This window comes from Cyclopterus lumpus, chromosome 22 (genome assembly GCF_009769545.1).
Source record: "Cyclopterus lumpus isolate fCycLum1 chromosome 22, fCycLum1.pri, whole genome shotgun sequence".
Taxonomy (NCBI): Eukaryota; Metazoa; Chordata; class Actinopteri; order Perciformes; family Cyclopteridae; genus Cyclopterus; species Cyclopterus lumpus.
In genome coordinates, this window is record NC_046987.1 from 9,606,836 (window position 1) to 9,629,415 (window position 22,580).

The 22,580-nt window shown below is 41.3% G+C and overlaps 1 protein-coding gene across 1 annotated transcript in view; it reads left to right on the forward strand.

Moving 5' to 3' along the window:
* Window positions 1-22,580, forward strand: part of LOC117751452 (ryanodine receptor 3-like) — a 95,578-nt gene that overhangs the window by 37,118 nt on the left and 35,880 nt on the right. The window contains 21 exon segments of the mRNA XM_034563314.1: window positions 874-1,007; window positions 2,108-2,349; window positions 2,666-2,858; window positions 4,423-4,639; window positions 4,734-4,838; window positions 6,941-7,044; window positions 7,705-7,788; window positions 8,045-8,204; window positions 9,551-9,702; window positions 9,929-10,154; window positions 10,440-10,614; window positions 10,964-11,172; window positions 11,261-11,460; window positions 11,863-12,060; window positions 12,179-12,344; window positions 12,946-13,032; window positions 13,358-13,584; window positions 13,904-14,720; window positions 15,081-15,281; window positions 16,870-16,972; window positions 17,552-17,683. Coding sequence (XP_034419205.1) covers window positions 874-1,007; window positions 2,108-2,349; window positions 2,666-2,858; window positions 4,423-4,639; window positions 4,734-4,838; window positions 6,941-7,044; window positions 7,705-7,788; window positions 8,045-8,204; window positions 9,551-9,702; window positions 9,929-10,154; window positions 10,440-10,614; window positions 10,964-11,172; window positions 11,261-11,460; window positions 11,863-12,060; window positions 12,179-12,344; window positions 12,946-13,032; window positions 13,358-13,584; window positions 13,904-14,720; window positions 15,081-15,281; window positions 16,870-16,972; window positions 17,552-17,683 — 4,132 coding nt within the window.

The following is a 22,580-nucleotide window of genomic DNA, read 5'->3' on the forward strand; positions in this document are numbered from 1 at the left end:
CTGCTGGCCTGCGGTTCCCCCTGTTTCTGTGAAGCTAAGAATGCTAAGCTAACTGGATGCTGGCATCAGCTGAATTTTTGCTAAAAATGTGAGAGTTTTATTGATCTTCTCATCTATATCTCGGCCAGAAAGCAAATATGTGCATTTTCCAAAATGTCTAACCTTTTTCTGTAAGATACACTGAAATATGTTCAGTAACTCCTTTCGTCAAGCAAGAAAGCACACAACAACAACTTAAAATGCCTAATTATTGCGCATCCAGCATATCTCCAGTTTTCTCTTCATTAGGCACACCAACATGCTTCACTGGATGCACATTAATTTCCATAACAGTTCCCATTGTGCCTCTTTGTCACCTCTTCTTGTCTTTAGCTATATATCCATTGGGCTTTTGTTATACCAGTATTCAAGTTTCCATCGTTGACAGAAGGCTCAAGGAGGTTTGGTTGGAGTGTGTCCCCGTCATGATTCAATCAGTTTAACAATGAAACGAGATCAGGAGCAGGCCGTCAGCTGGCTTGGGTCGTAAATCAACCAAAGTGTATAATTTAGCTCTGGAATCAGGAGAAAGGGGCCAATGATAAAGGTGCTCTGGCCTGACGCCCTTGGCTTAACTTCACGGCCCATTTAATTCTACGGCTTTGTTGACCTAACATCAAAGGGATATTATTGGACATGTTTTTGCCCCCAAATTATGCAGCGGTTGCACGCAAAGAGTCTTTCCCTAGAGCAGCAACCTGGACAGTGATAAGTGACAAAAATAATAAGTCATTTCTAGAAAGATTCATATCCAGGGTTTAATAGGGACAGTTATCGGGGACCTGGTTCTGCTGTTCCTCTCGGTCTTAGTACTTATTTTCCTTTCTTTTTTAGATTCTGGATGTGCTCTGCTCGCTGTGTGTGTGTAATGGTGTAGCTGTGCGGACCAATCAGAACCTAATATGTGATCACTTGCTGCCCAAGAGAGATCTGCTGCTGCAAACCCAGCTGGTCAATGATGTCCAGAGGTTAGAAAGCCGTCAACTCACCATGTCTCCTTTCAACATCATGCTTATCTGTTAAAAAGTCATTTAAATCCAATGATTTGAAACAAGGAACTAAAGTCGTCTGTGATTGGTGTACTTGGTGTACAAAATATGTAAAAAATTATTAAATCATTAAAACCTAAAGAACATCTTAGTCAATTAAGACATCCAATTAAAACAATAAGCGATATATAAACAGGAAGTCACTGTCAATGTCAAAATAATTTAGTTTTTGGTTAATTGTCCTGTAATATATATTCCTGTTCCTAATATATCTTTTTAAAATGTGGGCACAACCTTGTTTTATTTGAATATGCAAGCATGAAAAAGCATTTCAGAGTCGATGAATATCCAATTAACTAAACTAGCTACATTTATTTAGAAATTTGTTGGCATAATGTTTTGTACTTTAGATCACAACGTGTTATTTTTATGACATTGTCACAGTTTAAATAATTATTAAACAAAGTTTTAGGTCAGATTATTCATATTTCTTGTTCTACTCTTCTACTCTTTAATAGCAAGCCAACGTTAGTGTAGTTAGTTGGTTCAGTTGGTTAAGTTTGATTACACTAACAGCTGGTGTATCCGCTTCCAGAGCCCCGACCATCTTATTGTGTATGTGTGTACATTCAGCCTTTAAGTCTCTGGACCGTGTTATTGAGTTTACACCATGGAGACTTAAAAACATGATCTTTTCTGTGCACCATATATGCTAAACCATGACGTGATGGTTTGGGCACCGAGGCGCCCAGAGTTTGCCTTTAAATATCCTACGATCTCCTTTGACGTGTTGTCGTTGTACAATGAACAGAAGCATTGTGCAGGGTGAGATCATTTGAACTGAGATTTAATCTAACAAATCCCTTTGGATAATGTTCTTGAAACTTGTGAAGTGAACACTTTTAAAGAACTTCCTGAACCAAATACATTTGAGGCAAATTGTATTATCTTGTCCTATGGGCAGACCTTTTCATTAGTTTTCAGAAAAGAATAAGATACCGCAAATTATGAGCATATCTGAGAATATGTCACTGCCTCTGAGGGATAACTAATTATTTCATGTTTAATGTCATTGCCAGCATGAGACCGAACATCTTCCTGGGGGTGAGCGATGGCTCGGCTCAGTATAAGAAGTGGTATTACGAGCTGATGATTGACCAAGTGGACCATTTTGTGACCAGCGAGCCCTCCCACCTGAGGGTGGGCTGGGCCAACGCTAAAGGCTACGCTCCCTACCCTGGAGGAGGAGAGGGATGGGGAGGCAATGGGGTGGGAGACGACCTCTACTCGTATGGTTTTGATGGACTCCACCTCTGGTCAGGTCAGTGGGAGGAATAAGATTCTGCGTTTGTGTGTAACTCAGCTCATATCCTGATGAGCTATTGTATTAAAGATAAGTGGTTACCCTGGGCTACAGCCAGGTTGTGTCTAGACATGATCAGTTTCCTGCAGACATGATCTCCTTGCCCAGAGTGTGTGTTACTTTGTGTACAAGTTTGCATGTTCAATTCTGTGTGTTTGTGAAAGAGACGGGATCTGTGCCAGCATCACTCACTTGGTCATCTTTCATATTTTCACATATGTGTGTGTGTGTGTGTGTGTGTGCGTGTATGTGTCTGTGTGTGTGTGTGGAACAGGTCGTATCCCGCGGGCTGTCGCGTCCATAAACCAGCACATATTGACCTCTGAGGATGTAGTGAGCTGTTGTCTGGACCTGGGAGCTCCTAGCATCTCTTTTAGGATCAACGGACAGCCCGTTCAGGGCATGTTTGAAAATTTCAACACAGACGGGCTCTTCTTCCCTGTCGTCAGCTTCTCTGCTGGAGTCAAGTGAGTGTGTATTTGTTTTTCCTGTGTCTTGTCTGAGATAAACAGCCTCCCTGAAGGCTCTCGATGATGAATGGGCGACACAGAGAAGCACAGGCAGATGAGACAGACAAGCCCAAGAAATACACACACAAACATACAACATATACATGTATATACTGTATATATATGTGTATGTGTGTGTGTGTGTGTATATACTGTATATATACATTTTAAAGTGTTGTCAATCAGACTTGGTCACCATGGCAACCGATCAGAATATTAAGTACATACAGTATACACACAGAACACACACATACAGTATATATATAAATAAATAAATGTGTGTGTCTGTGTGTATAGGTACTTCATATTCTGCTCTGTTGCCATGGTGACCAAGTCTGATTGACTTTAAAATGGAATTTTAAAGTGATTCCATGATTGACCTTTGACTTTGTAGAGCAAAGCTGCATTTTGCATTAACAGTTTTCAGTCTTTGAAGCCCAGAGACTGGTCTGATTTCATCTGGTCATGTAAGCGATTTGAAATCTTTATTGCATGATGAAAATGGATTCTCAAACCTCAAGGCTTCTTGTGAGCAGTACAAAATAAATGTGATTCAGGAAAGTAACAGGGTGGACTCGACAATCTTCCTCAAAGTTTTAAACGCAACATGCCATTGCCTTTCAAATATGCTGGAATGTCCTGAGTTAATACATTTTCTGTGCCTGTCTTGACTCTCAACAGTTTTGTGTTCATGCTAGCAGCTCTGTGCTGTATACAGGCACATCATGCTAACATGACAATGCTAACATGCCAGCTAGCAGATATAATGTGTCATTGTTCACCATCCCAGTTTAGCAAGTTAGCATGCTAACATTCGCAAATTAGCACTAACACAAAGTACAGTCGAGGTTGATGGGAATGTTATTAGTTTTGCAGGTATTTGGTTATAAACCAAACAGTTGGACAATATAAAGTTTTGATTGATGAGGGCACTGGAGGAATCACAATAATCTTTGATTCCCTGACTGTTCCTCCATAGGGGACATGATGGTCTGTCCCAAATGTAATGCCTATCCATCCAACAGTTGAGACTTTTCAATTACAGTTGATTTACAGCCTTTCAAAAGGAAAGTGTCACCTTACAACCACTTTTATGTGGGTTGTGAAGCCTCCTCATACTTGAAACTGACCCACTGAACGGGTGTTGAACATCTCCTCAGATTTACAATAATTGAGGGCTGCAGTCACAGTGGGCTTGGTTGCGTCACCACTACGACTTCAGTAGCTATTTTGGGCATCCTCGGGAGAACCTCTTCACAGTGATGGCCTGCGTCTCGGAGCTAAACTTGTCCCTTTTAGAGCAGAGGCTGGAACTGATTGAAACGGATATAGAGGAGAAAAACTGTTATATTTAGCTACATGGTAGGTTTTCTTTTCCCTGACTGCTTCTTTCATTAATAGCTGTCTAATTATCACTTTTGATTAGATGTATAATTTATATTTCCAAAATTTTTTTCCCCTTATTAGTCAACATATGTAAATTGTGCAGAATAATAGATTTGATAACATTTGATCACGTTAGGGTGCGTTTCCTGTTGGGTGGCCGACATGGCGACTTTAAGTTCCTGCCTCCGTCAAGTTATGCTCCGTGTTATGAAGCTCTGCTACCAAAAGAGAAGATGAAGGTGGAGCCGGTGAAAGAGTACAAGAGGGATGTGAATGCAGTCCGAGATCTGCTGGGCACCACACAGTTCATGTCGCAGGCCTCCTTCATCCCCACACCTGTTGAAACGAGCCAGGTAAACCAACAGGAGACAGACAGACCAACACGTTGATAACCTTCTCTCGGTTTTAACTTGTTCATTCCGATTAGTACTTTGCCTGTTTCCTCAGATCGTGATGCTGCCTCATTTAGAGAAGGTTCGAGACAAGCTAGCAGAGAACATCCATGAACTGTGGGGGATGAATAAAATCGAGCTGGGCTGGATGTATGGCAAGGTGAGAAATGTGCAGACTCTTTTACTCATATAACACTCTTACAACAAAATCATCACTCTGGATCTAAAGATAAAAAGCATAACCCATATTTTTTGCCATGTTTGGGGACAAATAAACATTACAATTGCACATGTTCTATAGAAATTTGAGATACGGAGCTGCTTGAAAAGCATAAGATGTTGGTAGTATTAGAACTGAATCATCAAAAGCCTGTACGTCATCTTGCTTTCTCTTTTATAATTTGCTGTTCACACCAAAAAGAGGGTAAGTGGAAAGAAAACTCTAATTTTCCATATCCGATGCCTTTCATACTATTCATTTAGATGCTTCATTGTGTCCGTGTTTTAGTAGAAGTCATAAATAATAAAGTCTTGTTTCACCAAAGGGCAGAACAGGGTGTTTTGGCAATTTCTGTGAAGCAATGCACAGAGAGGAAGGTCTGTATTTTAATAGTCTGCTGTTAGTACTTCCTCTTTTAAAAGAAGTTTAACTGATTCTTTAAAGACATAATCTGTCATCCAAATGTGATCCCAGGGGTTTTATGATGCATCTATAGTTTGACATTTTGGGAAAAAGGATTGTTTGTTTTCTTGCTGACTTGTATGAGCAGATCAATACTATTATCTTACCATGAGACTTGAAGCAACGGGAAACAGATTGGCTCTGTTCAAAGTTCAATAAGACTCTAGACTTTGAGAACAGAATAAACAAAAGATATATTTAAATTAGTGATCTTCAGAGACCTTTTTTTGAAGAGGTGCTTTCTTTTGGATGGAGTCAGATGAGCTGTTTCCCCTGTTTTTATTGTCTTTTTATGGTAAACTAACACTCTCCTGGTTCTCTTGACTAGAAAGGGAATTTCCCAAAATATCTAATTATTCCTTCAAAGTTTGATCATAAGTACACACAGAAGTAGAACATCCACTGTAAGCTTTTAATGCGATCAGTTGAAAAACAATGGCTATTATATTCTGCATTATTACACCAAATTCTATAATTATTTAGGCTATTATAATTATAATACCTGCAGTCTATACAGTCAAAAACATTTGTTGGTTTTGATTGATGACTCTTGGTTTATTGTACATTAGCTGAAGGATAACGCCAAAGTGACCTGTTTTGCCCTGCAAGGAACAAATGACAACACAAACAACAATATGGAACACAGCTCTTATGTTGATAATACAAACATATATCAGAATACTCCCTTTATTATTAATCCGCCAGATTTTAGTGTGGCCATCATCTAGTGCGGCACCTCAACAGCATCTTTAGTGTAGCATGAACATGTATGTTTTTCTTACATAAGGGGTCAGATAGTGAGATGTGTTCTGTTGCACATATTATTACAGTAAGTGTACAGTCATTCTGGATGTGGTTACCCTGCAGCTCATTATGTGCTCTGGAGTTGTCATTCATTATGATTCATTATAGCAGCATTCACAGTAGACGTCCTACAGAGTGACTCGTTATTTGTTATTTTGCCCTGGTGTCAAAAAAATACGTTCTCTTTTTAAAAATGGTTTATTTCACAAATGTAATTCTGTAAAAGAAAGAACTGCCAGAAGTGATTTTCCCACAGAGTTCTTGTACTATTCACAAAAGAGCTGGCTGGTTTTCATTGGACCCACACAGACTCACACACACACACACATACACACACACATACAGCTACATAGCTGTACGCAGCCCTGCATGTTTTCTTGGTAAACATCCGCCATCGCCATGCCGCCTCCTCTGAGCAGCATTGCCAAAAGGACTATTTGGCATACGGTGCAGCCTCCAGAGAGTTATTACACCTCTCACTTGGTATTCTAGTCTTACACCTTTCTGTATCCCCCAAGAAAACATGCTCCCTTGTTCCTCTTTCATAACATGCTCACTAGGATAGTCTTATCACTGCAACCAGTAGCACCCTGTATTTAAACCGCATTCAACCATCCTTGTTGGTACACAATGACACTGACTTACAAGGCTGCGCATTTCATATGCAAATATGTAGTAAACTTTCCCACATAATTCACATACAAATAGATGGACCGTGGGCCAAAGTTTCAGACAACAAAGGGAAGTTGAAATTTGATTTCTTCTTTTTCTTATAGATAAGGGATGATAATAAGCGGCAGCATCCGTGCCTGGTGGATTTCTCCAAGCTGCCAGAAACTGAAAAGAACTACAATCTGCAGATGTCAACAGAAACACTGAAGTATGTTGAGCATTATGGATTGATTTTCTCAAACGGTTGTTTTGTTTTTGAAGAGATGAAGAAAGAGAGTGTGGGACTGAGTCAAAGATAGAAACAGACAGGTTCATTACAAACAAAGACATTTTTTGGTTTGTTTTAAACAGTGGCTTATTACATTACATTTAGCTGTCACTTTTATCCAAAGCGACTTACATTCATACACCGTTGACAAAATTTGGGGTTAAGTTTCTTGCTAAAATTATAAACATAAAGTATAAGACCATACTCAGTGCACATGTGCCTTTGGTCAGATATGCTCACAAAGGTCCCAGTGAGACTTGTTACAACAGACGGGCACATCTGGGTGACACTGATGGGTTTCTGAGGGACATTAAACTTATTTTTTACTGTCACTTTTTCCTCACACATGGTGTGAAGAAACTTTGTTAAAAAGCACTTCGCACCCACTGCATTCCTCCGGGTATTCTTTAGCCTTTTTCTCCTGACAGATTAGGACACGCACAATTTAACCCATCGCTGCCCCATTTGAACACTCCCAGCACCTAAATCGCTGCTGTTGGATCTGCATGCATTGTGAAATCAGAAGTAATGTCAAGGTGCTGATTCAACACAATCTGCAGCTGCATTCGCTCACTCACTTGCTGCTGCGGTTCCCCTCAGGACCCTGCTGTCATTGGGCTGTCGGGTAGTTCAGGTCAATCCAAATGCTGAGAGCTCCCTCAAAAAGATAAAACTCCCTAAGAAGTAAGTGTGCATGTTTTTATTAACTGTATAAAGTCCATCAGAACACATATTTAGTATTTAAATGTGCTCAGAATAAACCAAAAGTTATAGAGAGACTTTATTTGAGAAAGGGGATTTATATTTTAACCATCAGTTGACATGTTGGGCCTCATGTCCAGCAATATCAGAAATTATAAATGTTAACTACGTGAATTAGTGCTGGTGGATTTGACCTTTATTACTTCCATAATTTTTTCATAATCTTTTTTCCTTTTAGCTACATGATGTCCAATGGTTACAAGCCGTCTCCTCTGGACCTGTCTGATATAAAACTGACTCCAGGTCAGGAGCTGCTAGTGGACAAACTGGCAGAGAATGCACATAATGTGTGGGCCAAGGACCGCATCAAACAGGGATGGACTTACGGCATTCAGCAGGTACTGTATGTTGTATGTATTCATGAACAATATGCTGGGACCGACACAGACTATTAAGGTTTTAATTTTACTTTTAGATTCAATTCAATTCACACCTCTATTTTCTTATTTTTTTAAAGAAAAGAGGCAGCTTTCTCCTCCTCCTTCTGTGTCCAGCTTTGTTACTGCATTTTATGTTTCTCCTTCATGGTGCATTAATTCCCCTCCCATTCAGTCGCTACCTTACCGGAGCATATGTCAGACAGTTTGTTTAGTCTGACATTTCCGAGCTATATGTCATTATTTAATACACAGAAAGATGTTCTCTAGTAAAAAGAAACAAGAAACCTAACGCATTGTACAGAATACACACAATCTATTCTCATCCGTTGATCGGTCTAAAACTGAATGCTGTACACGACTGCTAGCTTTTGTTTATCAGGTTTTTAAGTGTAATTTCGATACCGTTGCCATGCAATTTGATACAACGTGCGCTCATTCTTTTCTCCCATGATGTGATGCAGAATGTTTCATCAGGTGGAAACTAAATATATTTCAATGAAATACTGTGGCCATACTGTTGGATGGTTGTTTTTGGTGATGGCTGCTTTTCACTTAATGTTGAACATCTATTGAGAAATAATTTGATGCATTTTGCAGAATATTATCAAGTGTAACAATTCTGCTCACATTAAGTGAATGAAGGCGCTTTCATTTTGTCCTATTTTGCTAACCGTGTGGGAAAAGAGGCTTTCTCTATGAACGCTGGTCCCTGAACGCAAGTAAGGGTCTGGATAGATATAGTTCTGAAATCACTTATTTATTCAAAGTAAGCAGCTAATGTACAACTTAGAAGACACTTGATGTTCGTGTAAACTGGCCATTTTACCTCCATACCTTATCTGTCGTGAGGGCAGATGTTTGGTCATATTGTTTAGGGTTGTCGTTGATAACATGAGACTGGGTTGGGATAATGTAAAATTCAATTAAGCCCTTCAGCGATACCCGGGAAAGCTGCTCTGCCAGACCAAACAAACAGCTTGTGATCTGTATAACCAGCACAATATTTCAAATTAAGCTCCACAAATCTGCTTAAGTAGTATTAATACGATACTTCCCTGGTTGCGCCTCAAGGCCCAGTTGGAGAACGGCTATGGTAAATGAGTGACACAGGAAAGATAAAGGAAGTGATGAGCAGCAGGAACACAGTGGCAATAAATGGACAAGTAACTACTCAATTACAGGAATTGACCACACATTTGTAGCAAACCTAACAGCTGTGTGTTTGAGCTGGCCTAAAGTATTTTCAATGAGATAACCAGGGATAGTTGGAAATGTTCTTCTTTGACTGCCTCTCATCTCTGCAGGATCTGAAGAGTAAGCGTAACCCTCGCCTAGTTCCCTACGTTCTGCTGGATGAGCGCACCAAGAAGTCGAACAGGGACAGCCTGCGGGAGGCCATCCGCACTCTGATTGGCTATGGATACAACATCGAGCCCTCGGACCAGGAAGGCGGTGAGTCTGACTCATGGATGTATGCCAATCTAAATGCACAGACGTTCAAATGATACAGTACATGATAAAATGCGTGTTACAGAGAAATGGGAAGATTGTGTGTGACTTAACTTTCCAGCCCAGATAAAGGATTGTGCCTCCCACTCTCTTTCAGTTGCCATTGAAAAAGAATAGGGGTTGGAAATGATTGCCTTTAACCTCACCCAATGTTAAACTGTAACAATTAAGAGTTCCATTTTTTCCTCCCCTGTAGGACAAGTAGTCGAGCGGCTCAGCATCGACAAGATCCGCTTCTTCAGAGTGGAGAGGACGTACGCAGTGAAGAGCGGGAAGTGGTACTTTGAATTTGAGGCTGTGACTGGAGGAGACATGAGAGTGGGCTGGGCGAGACCAGGGTGTAAGCCAGATGTGGAGCTTGGCACGGATGAGCTTGCCTTCGTCTTTGATGGATACAGGGTAAGCTGTCAACCAAACCTCAAACAGTCGCTCAATAATCAAGATCATAGGGAGGGATTCAGTCCAATCTTTTTTTTTAACTCTACGTGGTTTTAATATTGTTGACTCAAGTGTATTGTTCTTTACTAAAAAAAAACTTATTTCAGACAAAATAATAGACTTACTTGACAAAATAATAGACTTACTTGAAAAGGAAGTACTTCCAATGGACATTTCTTGTACTATAAATGCCATAACTTGCTCCTGGGTGTTTAAATGTTATGCTTGTACATGTACTGTATATAGGGTCACTGTCTGAACATGGGCAGCCGTTTGTTCGGCCGGTGCTGGCATGCTGGGGACGTGGTGGGCTGTATGATCAACATGGAGGACAAGTCCATGATCTTCACCCTTAACGGAGAGATCCTTATCACCACCAAAGGCTCTGAGCTCTGCTTCACAGACTTTGAAACTGAGGACGGTGAGAAAGTTTACATGTGAATATGATGTGTGCGGTAACCGGGCCAGTTATAGATTCTAAAGGTCAGGGAGTGTCAGGCTGATGAAGGGATCCTGGAAAGAGCTGTTGCTCACTCATCTTTTAATAAAGCCGTCACATTCAGAGCAAGGAGCAGTACACTAGAATGACCATGCTCGGGATATAACTGAAAAATAAGTGGCTCCCTGTAACAAAATCACCCTTATTTAATGTGACACTTGTAAATTGCCTTTGTACAAAAGCTGGATTGATTTTCCCTCCCCGTCTGTTGTGTGTGTTTTTAGAGGTTATTTATTATCTTCTCCTTTTATTTCCTCCGGCCATCCTTCAGGGTTTATTCCAGTGTGTAGCCTCGGTCTGGCTCAGGTGGGCCGCATGAATCTGGGGAAAGATGCCAGCACCTTCAAATACTACACCATGTGTGGCCTTCAGGAGGGATTCGAACCTTTTGCTGTCAACATGAACCGAGAGGTCACCATGTGGTTCAGCAAGCGTCTGCCTACTTTTGTCAATGTGCCAAAGGACCATAACCACATCACGGTGAGAACGCAAGCTGTGTGATATTTGGTGGTAATATACCACCAAATCGGTCACTGGATAAATGCAAAGACTTTCTTCCTGTTTGCAGGTGACCAGGATCGACGGCACCGTTGACAGCCCCCCGTGTCTTAAAGTCACCCACAAGACATTTGGATCCCAGAACAGCAACGCTGATATGGTGTTTTGTCGTCTCAGCATGCCGGTAGAGTTCCATTCCATCTTCAAATCCAGTCCTGTTGTAGACATGAACGGAGTCCACGAGGATGACACCCTGAAAGTCAAACACAGGTAAGCAGGAATTGACTCCACATTGCATGCAACTCCTTCCAAAGCATCATAGCTACCATATTTATTTGGTGATCCACATCTACTAGATTGTTGACAAGCATATTATCACTCGGACCATTTAAATTCAGTGTTAGTTAGTATGCACATTTTTTAAGTTATTGTGATGCAGTTAGAGATGATTTAGATTGATCTTAAAATGTCCTTGAACAATACTCAGCCAATCAGAGCTGAAGACTATATCTGTCAACTGGTTTGTCCTTGATAATCACCTGTTGAATGCGGTTTCCAATAGGTATCCATTGCGATCTGTGAGGCACAGTGATGAAAGTCGAAGAGTGGACTACAGCAGCATCACCACGGTATTGAATAACCTTTTTATTTATGACCATTTGGTAGCAACAGCTACAACATTGTCTAACTCTTGCATGTGTCATTACAGTACTACCACTCTGTAAGGGTCTTCGCTGGTCAGGACCCTGCCGGTGTGTGGGTTGGATGGGTTACCCCCGACTACCATTACTTTAGCAACAATTTCAACCTCAGCAAAAACCGATCGGTCACTGTAACCCTGGGTGACGAGCGAGGACGAGTCCATGAGAGGTGAGACCTTCTTTAGGGAAACAGTTTAAAGTGCGTTACTTTAAACAGCAACCTTTTTTCCATCAAAATGTACTGTATGTCATTGTATAACAGTCGACTGATATTTGCACACTAATAGTGTTCGGAGGAGTAACTGCTACATCGTGTGGGGGGGTGATGTCACCAACGCGGCTCACGCATCCAGTCGCAGCAACGTGGACCTTGAGATTGGCTGTTTCATAGACCTAGCCACCGGCCTGGTGACCTTCACTGTCAATGGCAAGGAGATAGCCACATCCTACCAGGTACTGAATACATATGATGTGTGTGTGTGTGTGTTTTTAAAGAAGATGCAGTGTATGATGAAGGAATAATCTGAATGTTATACTTTTTAAGATCTTTTACATTTGCTTGTGATTTTTCGCTTGTTCACTCATTCATTTGTACCTTCTGCCATTAATGTTTCCTTCCACCTGTAAGTCACAATCACTGCATGTCTAACTCTCTTTCCACTTTTCTTTCTAACAGTTAGCAGTTTATCCTGTTGACCTTGAGATTAACTCATCTTCTGTATTTCCATATGTTCCTTTTTGGCGTCTTGTGCAATTTCAGACTTAGAATTTGTTCATTTAGACACACTCTGAGAACTAAATCTTAAAGAAGGGTATAATCTTCTTATGTTCTCCCTCACTGAAACTCTGTGAGACTTCACTCAGCGCTGACTCGCCCTGCCAGCCGACACTCTTGAATGATCGTGCATACACATACTCAGTAGTGAGCAATGTCGTGATGCATCATCAGCTGCTTTCTACAAGTCATGCTTTCTTGCTGCTTTTCAAGCTTTTGATGTGTACTTCCTGTTTGGACCTATTATTATAAACATGCTGCTCTTTGTTTCTGCTCCAGGTGGAACCCAACACCAAGCTTTTTCCTGCAGTGTTTGTGCAACCCACAAGCCCCAACCTCTTCCAGTTTGAGCTGGCTAAAATAAAGGTAGCATCTAATTGTTCACGGTTGACTGTATGATGTCCACAATATCATAAGATTGTACAAAATCTTCATTTTAACTTTTCCGACAGTACATTATTTTACCTCACACTGAGTTCAGAAATGCAGCCTCCATCCAGGATTATGCCGCTTCAAGCTAGATGGAGGTTTGAATGTATTAGCATGCTTATAGCTACACCAAAGATACAGAGAGCATCACAAACACGATGGGTGCTTACGTCAATGCTTTGGATGAGAAATAAGAACAGATTGTGTTTAACTGCTTGTTTGGCATTGAACAATAGGAATATTCCTTTAATCATCTCTCCAGAATGCCATGCCTCTGTCATCCGCCATCTTTAAGAGTGAACACAAGAACCCAGTGCCTCAGTGCCCACCCCGTCTAGATGTCCAGACCATCAGCGCCGTGCTGTGGAGCCGCATGCCCAACACCTTCCTCAAGGTGGAAACAGCCAGGGTCAATGAGAGACACGGCTGGGTGGTCCAGTGTGTGGAGCCCCTGCAGATGTTGGCCGTTCATATACCTGAGGAGAACAGGTGCAGTGCATGGCTTAGTGTGCTTAAGTGATTAATCTATGCAGTGCGTTTTAGTTGATCTCAAAGGACATTGTATCTAAAATGTGTGTTTATTTCCTATTTTGCCCCTCATAAAACATTTGCACACACAGAATCTCTCAAGTATTATAAAAAAAATCAATCAGCTCTGTAAAATTAATCAGCTCTGTAGTTCTACTAGAGGACAACACCATCCTTATTATATTATCCTGTGTGGTACATAACATCTGTCTGTCCTCTAAGTAGACTCAATCAGAACATCAGCATGTATTTTGATAATCCTCTCTCACTCCTTTCGAAGGTGTGTGGACATCATGGAGCTGTCTGAGCAGGAGGACATGAGGAGGTTCCACTACCACACCCTGAAGCTCTACTGTGCCCTCTGCGCTCTGGGAAACACTCGTGTGGCCCACGCCCTCTGCAGCCACCTGGACCAATCACAGCTCTTATACACCATCGACAATCAGTACCTGTCAGGCATGTTACGTGAGGGCTTCTACAATGTCTTGATCAGCACCCACCTGGAGACAGCGAAAGAGGCTCGACTCACGATGAAAGACGAGTTCATCATCCCCGTCACGGCCGAGACTCGCTCCATTCGCCTCTTCTCCGATGCCTCCAAAAAGCACCTCCCGCCAGGGGTGGGGCTTAGTACCTCGCTCAAACCCCGCCTCAATTTTGCCCCGCCCTGTTTCATCAGCACCAAACGGGACCAACATCTCTATAGTCCCCAAATCCCACTGGATGCATTGAAGGAGAAATCCATTTTAATGTTGACAGAGGCCGTTCAGGGTGGCGGCCACCACATCAGAGATCCCGTCGGAGGAGGAGTGGAGTACCAGTTTGTTCCAATCTTGAAACTCATCAGCACCTTGTTGACTATGGGTGTACTCGGTAGCGAGGACGTTCATAAGATCTTACTGCTCATTGACCCAAATGTTTTCAGAGAGACACGTGAAGAGGGGGCCATGGGGGCCACAGGGGCCACAGACAAAGAAGGACTTACAGGGACGGAGGAGAAGGCAGTGGAAGCTGGAGAAGAGGAGGCTGCCAAAGAGGCTAAACAGCCAATGAAAGGATTGCTGGAGAAGAGGCTGCCTGAGCCTGTCAAACGTCAGGTGATAACAAACACACACATCAACAGATCTGGCATCATCATATATTTGGTAAACCTTTAAAATAAACCGGTAAATCACCAAAAGATGTAAAATCAATGAACATCTTCATCTACAATTACCTTCATCTACAGCTGTGCTCCATAAATGTGCCACTGTAATAGACTCATTCAGAAATCAGTCAAGTATACAATTAGTCGTATTGAACAAATGATCTCTTAAATGTCTCTTTAATAAGTGGGATGATGTGGCGCCATAAGGCTGCTTGTATGTAGCAGACTTGCTCCTAATAGCTGCATCCAGGTGCTAAACAGTGATGCAACGGTGTGTGTTGTCTGTCTCCTCCCCTTGTCTGTACCCCAGATGTGTGAGCTGCTTCACTATTTTTGCGACTGCGAGCTGAAGCACCGCATCGAGGCAATCGTGTCATTCTCTGACAGCTTTGTCTCCAAGCTGCAGTACAACCAGAAGTTCCGCTACAACGAGCTGATGCTGGCCCTCAATATGTCAGCTGCTGTTACCGCAAAGAAGACCAAAGAGTTTAGATCGCCCCCTCAAGAACAGGTGAGATGAGGCCATTGTTGCTGCTTATTAGTTACATCTGCAAAACTAAATAGTATGTTCAAACTAGCTCTGCAAGCAGTTTCAGGTCACCGCATTGTAGGTTTTCTATCTAAATGTGTTCATCAGTTTCTAGTATCTAAACCAGTGGTTTCCTTATGTTTATGCCAAGGAGGCAGAGATTTTTAAATGTATTTCACTGTACATTTAACACATAAAAGACGAGGGGACATTTACATTTTAAAGTTGTATCCTATCCGATTATGATTATTATGATTGAGAGATTATATTATGTTGTTATATTCAGACATATCAAATAGAAAGAAATAAGCAATAAACATTGACATCTCCATATTAGTAACACAAAGCACTAATATGCCATGTATAATGTGTGTTTCTTTTGCCCTTGAATATAAAAAAATGAAGATGGTTTTACTTTTTGAACATAATTAATTAATACATGTATTTTATCTGCATACTTGAAGGCCCCACACAGGTGTTTCTATGTATCCTGGCTTAATAGACCACTGCTCAGGGTGAGCCTGTGCAGATTAGACTCTCATGCACTAATGAGATGATCTTAGTGTAATTTGTAAATCTGGCAGCTGCAACATAGCTGACTGAAGAGTGAGGAAGATGTCAATCAAACACAGCCTGCACACTCCTAACCAGAGCTCTAATCATCATCCCTAGTTATAAAATATGTGAGAAAGACATGTCAAAAGTACAACAGCATCAACATGGCGTACCCTCTTGAAAACCACATGATTCACTCTTGTGTGTAACAAGATGTACATTTTCAACCGGAGAAATGTTCTGCTTATTTCAGTAAGACTGCCACTCCGGGAAATGTATCGTAATCACTCTTTCCACCTACTCAAAGTGCTGTTGTGACGTCTTTACGGACACAGTTTCACATAAATTTGCACCTTTGTTCATGTGATTCTGACAACTCTCACATGTCCGCTACATGATCTTATTGATTCTTATGTGACCTAAAAGGTCCAACTAACCCACAGAGGGCAAATGCAAGAAACTGCATAACTAACCCTGATGAATCTAACGGTTAAGCACACATGAATCTACAATAACTGACCACAAAGAAAGCCCACAGGCTCATTGCTTCAAATGATGCATACAACTGGATAATTCAGAGGGAGCTGTTACATAACTTCTGTAATGTTCTACATGCATGGCTAATTCCTCTCCCCACCCTTAGAGTCCCCTTTTAGTTTTTAGCCAGAATTCTTTGGAATGGAAGCTCTTTGTGTGCTATGAACAACGGCTCAAGGCAAATTCATCCTTCTTCTCTGTGGTGTCATTGCACCAGTCCGCGTGAGCGCGCACACACACACACACAGACACACACACACGCACGCACACACACAGTAGCCCTTTAGGGTCACAGCCGGAGATGGTGTTCAGCACTCTACAGCTACTTGACTTGTCATAGTGTCCTTCGGTATGTGAGTGCCGAGGGAGAATTGGTCACTTTCTTTTTCTTCTGTGAATCTTACAATGAAATCACATCATGTTCAGATTGCCATTACCAAATGTAGTAAAGGTCTGCCTTTATGTTTCCATACTTCAGATCAACATGCTGCTGACTTTCAATGTGGGCGAGGACTGTCCGTGCCCAACAGACATCCAGGAGGAACTGTATGATTTTCACAACCAGCTGCAGCTCCACTGTGGTGAGATACAGATCTTGCAAACACTTGTATGTGCAGCTTCATTGGTTATTTTTACCATGCATCATTGAATTGAACCTGATACAATTATCTTATATTGATTGGATTGATTGTATAATTTAATACAGATTATTTTACAAAGGCAGCATGAACTGGCAGCATCAAAAATCAAATGTAAAATAGAACCTTTTCCATATATTGCTTTAGTTGCTATTATGTCAACATCAGCTGAATTGTTCCAGTACTTGCTCTCAGAAATGCTTTTTTCCCCCAATCTGCATCTCTCACTGTCTCCCAGCAGAGTTATAGTCCAGTGCCTCTCACATTCCTCTGACATCTTGATGTTGTGATAAATCATTGGAATGCCCAACCCTCGTCATACACACAATCTAATGGCACCAACCTGCCTTGGCGCCCTTCACATAGACAGCAATGAAAACCAAGTTGAAATTGCCATAAAATATTAGATACTGCGACACATCATATCTCTACTCTTCCTGCTAACCCCAGAGGAAGAGTAGATATATTGCTGTAATAGGCTTTGCTTGTACAGTACATAGCATGTCTGTTTGTGTTGTGCAGGAATCCCTATGGAGGAAGACGAATACGAGCAAGATACGTCTATCAAAGGTCGCCTGCTGATGCTGGTCAACAAGATCAAAGGCCAGTCTCACAAAGCGGAGGAGCCCACAGAGAAGGAGCAAGCCGCACCATGTGAGGAAATCAATGTTTTTATTACTTCATAATACCTGCTGTTCCAGAGTACCTGTGGCTCTGGATTATACACACATGTCTGATTGGATGGATGTGGACGAAAGCTTTTTCATGCACACATTTCATTTTTCATCTAAATTCATTTTCAAGAAATCTTTGATCCAATAATTGCCTTGTAACCGTAGCAACATACTGATGGGAGTCCAACTGTCAACAACAGAAACATCTCACACGTCATCCCTTTCCTCTCCACTACATTCTGCTTGTTTATGGTCTCGTTCCCTCCTTTTCTCACGAGCTCTCTGTCTGTGTTCTTCGCTTGGAGAGTAGTAAGAAAAAAAGCATCAGTGCCTATATTGCACCTCGAGCACCCTCAGTTTTGCCTTTATTTGTCTGCCGGTGTCATGTGGTCTGAGTCACCGGGTGGCAGTCATTTTCATTTAAATTTCTTTTCAATTTCTTTATGGTAATATGGAGCCGGGTGGAGGAGAAGCTCCAGAGTGAAGAGCTTCATCTGTCAGCCGCTCTGGAAGATGAGAAAGAAGAGACGAGAGAAAAACTAAATCCTTCACCTGATGAAACCCATAGACACATGTGTACAAATACACAATCAAGAGCACACGCACAGAGATTTCAGTCACAGCACTCAATAACCAGGGTGCCACAGCCGTATAAATGCGGAACAAATTGTATCGAATTTCCTATCTCAAGTACCACTCTGCCACCAATCATGCAGCTGGTGGCAGATTATTAGTTAACTGGTAACAAAATACATTCTAATTAGTTTTGTTGGTCTTCAATATAGACAGCAGTGTGTTATTCAAAACTACTTATCACGGTTTTTGAGTTGTATTAATCAGCATATATCTTAATTTATGGCAGCAATTGTTCTCTTATACACTATACAACGTTTCTGTAGATAGGGACGCACTAAAGTGAATCTGTCCATCAACATACCATCCCTGTCTATTCATGAGTGATGCCAGTAACAGGAAGTGGCCGAGATGCAAATGGTTTAATTTGGGATAAAGTATGTGATGCTGAAAGGCTATCTCTCCATTGGGATTTGGTGTGACCCTGCATGTGGAGCATTTCAGACCACCACACAGACGCAAGGAGTAAGGCTGCATCAAAATAGAGGAGTGTGTAATCCTCCTGAAAAGAGTGCTTTGGATGGTGATGGTCTCTGCAGGCTCTTGTGTGCGGGATGATTGATGAGAAGGCTGGTTTGTGGTGGCAGCTGCAGTTCAGGAGCATCACATCTACTTCTGTAACAGCTGTAGGCGTCAAGCCAAGGGAAGGCAGTGGAATAATTTATGCAGGCAAATTCTTATCCGCTAAAAATGATTTTTCTTTGAATCATTATAGTATACATACTGCATGTTGATAGTAAGTGGTAAAGCTTGAAGTGATTCATTTCCTGAGTGATATTCAACCAGAGCTTACTAAAAAACAGATGTTACAACTAGACTAAGGCTGCAAGTCTTTTTCTTTTGCTAAGGGAGATTCCTAACTGACTGAGCTAGAAGTAGTTTGTGGAAGCCTTGATAAGAGCTGATGTTTCCTAAGTCCCTATGAATTATCCTTCATATCTTTCCTTGAGCTCATTTGGTTTTCCATTGAGGTCAGGGTAAAAACATAAGATGTCATTTTACTATTCGATAACAGGCCGAGGAGTCTTCAGCGAAAGCAACTACTCTGTGAAGCTGCGCTCAGAGCTAAATGCTAACGTTGGAATGCTAACAAGCTCAGATTGGCAATGCTAACATGTTGATTCTTAGTTTAAGGCCCCTTCTCGAAGATGACATGCCCAACATGAATAGAGTGTATCTATGCAACTACAAGTTATATTTGAATAATCTTGGTATCATAATAGATGTAATAGAGGGGTAAGCATCAGTATATATGTTATATATTATATGTATATGTAAATGAAGATAAAACACCGCATAAATAAAAGATTTAATTTATGTTGAACAAAACTGTACACATTTAGAGTGACTATCCCTTTGGAATGATGCAGTTGCAGCCCAAAACCTTTAGCAAACCACATCACAACATCCAAACATTACCGGTGCACAGGCTGATGCTAATAAAGTGAAAAGCGCATCGCTAGAGAGGTTTTAGTAGAAACATGTTCAGGCAGAATCAAATTGGCCATTTGGGCACCATTTGTGCAATTGGATTTTTTCCCAGGTAACTGTATAACTCATTTAATGTAATGTACATATCACTATATGTATTAGTTCCATATAAATACAATTGTGTTTGGCTTTGTTTTGAAAAGTAAATTAATCAGACTAAACGTTCAAAGAAAACTATAACCCATTGATCTATTTGATCAGCTGAGACTCTATTAGGACCAATCTGCTGACCAATGTCTTTAGGATGAGTGCAGTGCCATAATTCATGCAGATTGAGACGTAGACTGTGTTTTCTCATGGAAGGCTGATGATGAGCGATGCTGGAGGAGAAAAGCAGAGTGAAAATGCTCCTCTTTGCCATGCAAATGAATACAGACCGCTGGAATCGGCTCAGTAATGATCCAGAGAGATTCAAAGAGCCAGTAGCCATATTGATATGCCCTCTAATACAGATTTTAAAAATGAAAAAGCAAAAGTAAGACATCATTTCAGGGTCTTGCTTTGTAAAGCGTATTTTTTCTCTTCTTCGGCTGCTAGTTCAGTGAGTTTTGGTAGTGGGAGTGATAAGACTATTGTGACATCTGTGGAGTCTCCGCTTAGACCCAGCTGATATAATAGGTGGATGAGCTATAGAAAGGTCGGAGCCAACTGCAAGGGTTTGCTAATATTTTTGTGTTTTTCCTTTTGCATGAACTGACCTCAGCCCTCTAACCCTTATTTTTCTTGAGTTCCTACCAGACAAATACGGTGGTGTGATGGTGTGATATGGTAACTGTGTACTTTTATATTGGTCACTATTGTGTGGTTATGTTATGTTTAGTTGACAGCATATACGTGTGTGTGTGTGTGTGGGGGGGGGGGGGGGGGGGGGGGTGTTAGGGCATCCTGGTAGCACTCAGGTAGTCCCTACGCTAGGCTCCTACAGATTCTGAGCGCTTCCTGTATATATCAGTTCTTAATGAGACAATAATAGTGCGTGCCTTCCAGTCAGAGAGGCAAAGGTCAGAGCTTCCAGAGAGAGGAATGCTGACATGGTGGCATTACCATTACCTAGCTATCACGTATAGTATGTGAAAAACGACTGGGACAGGTGGTATATTTTGAGAATAAGACGTTTTATAAGATGATGCAGGAGGATGGACCAGAGTTAAGATGACATGATACATTCTGTACTGTTACGCCAGCTATAACTTGTCCTCCTTGCACAGTGAGAGCCTGAAGACACAAAAGGCACTGTTGTCTGTGCCATTATTTCATAGGAATGAAGAGAGGGGCGCAGAAGTCGTTTTCCTCCTCTGATGAATGGCTTATCCACCAGAAGCATTTAATGCTCAGATATGATGACTTGCCTTGAAGAATTGTGTGTGAGAGCATCGGGATGGTGTGTGGTCTCTCACACCATAAAAACCTCTGGCTTCCAGGTCCAGTAGACCGGTCCGATTTATTTATTGTGGTATAGTGAAGGAAAAATACTGGAGGGGTGTATTCGAGAGCAAAACCGATGGAACGAGTGTGTTTGATAGTGTGACAGAATGAGTGTTGGGAAGCATCTTGGCTGAGAGGAAGAAATGTCGCTTCTCATTTTGGAGCAAGCTGGTGCTTCTGCCCTTTCTCCGACACCCACACAAGTCTCTGCGGCAGGATTGTTTACCGCTGACAGTGGCATTCTGCTGGCTCCCCACCCATCACACAAAACACACATACACACTTGCAGTGATTGACAGCCTTGTGTAAAATAGTCTTTGGAAAACCAACAGATCCAATCACCCAAACAGACTCTGGGGTCTTAAAAATACAATCACCTAATTGCAATACTTTTAAGGAATCAATTGTGTATAAATAGCTCCATGTTTTATGGTTCTGAGTTGTTTAATTGATGTATTTCTGTCCTTTGTGTATTCATACACCGAGAACACCCTTACCAAACTATTGATCCAGTTTTAATGAAGCCTTAAGGGTAACCCACATACGAGCAGTCCAAACAAAAGTCTCAGTTTAACCACAGAAGCAGAATGCTGTACTGTACAGGACTATTAATACTTCCACTTCCCCTCCCTTATTCGTGAGCCAACAGGACCTCGGCTCTACTAAAAATGTGCCTTTTCATGAATGAGTGTTTTCTTTCTGATAGAATTGAAGAAAATAACCAGCCGACATTGTTGAAACACAGCTGATTACCTCCCCTTTAGAGGCTTGGGCTTGTAGAAGTGGCAGATACATGTGTGAAGTTATATTAGCTTGACTCAAGCCACACAAAAGACTTTTAAAGAGCTGCCTGTTTTTTGTTGTTCTATGTTCAAGGTCCTATTTGCATCACAGAGCCAGTTTGGGGATGTATCTTTTGAATGTACTGCTCAAGCATGGCTTATACAAAAAGGAGCAACTTTTAAACATCATTCTAATACAGCTTTATGTTAAGTGTGTGTGTGTGTGTGTGTGTGTGTGTGTGTGTGCGTGTGTGTGTGTGTGTGTGCTGGTGGCACTTCACTGTTAAAACAAGTCTTTCTCTGCTATTCTAAAGGTGAATCTCATTCTAGAAAATCAGTAAAAGCTTGTTTTGTTTTAACCAACATTCCCATTCACAGCTGAATCGGTAATTATGTTAATTAACTATGCATCATTAAAGCTGCTCCAGTCAATATTTTCATGTCATTAAAATGACATTGTTAGACCTTCAGTTCCTCATCTTTACTGAGCATTTTAGCATCTTTTTGCTAATTGCCCCACATTTTTGCTTTTTTATTCACTGTCAC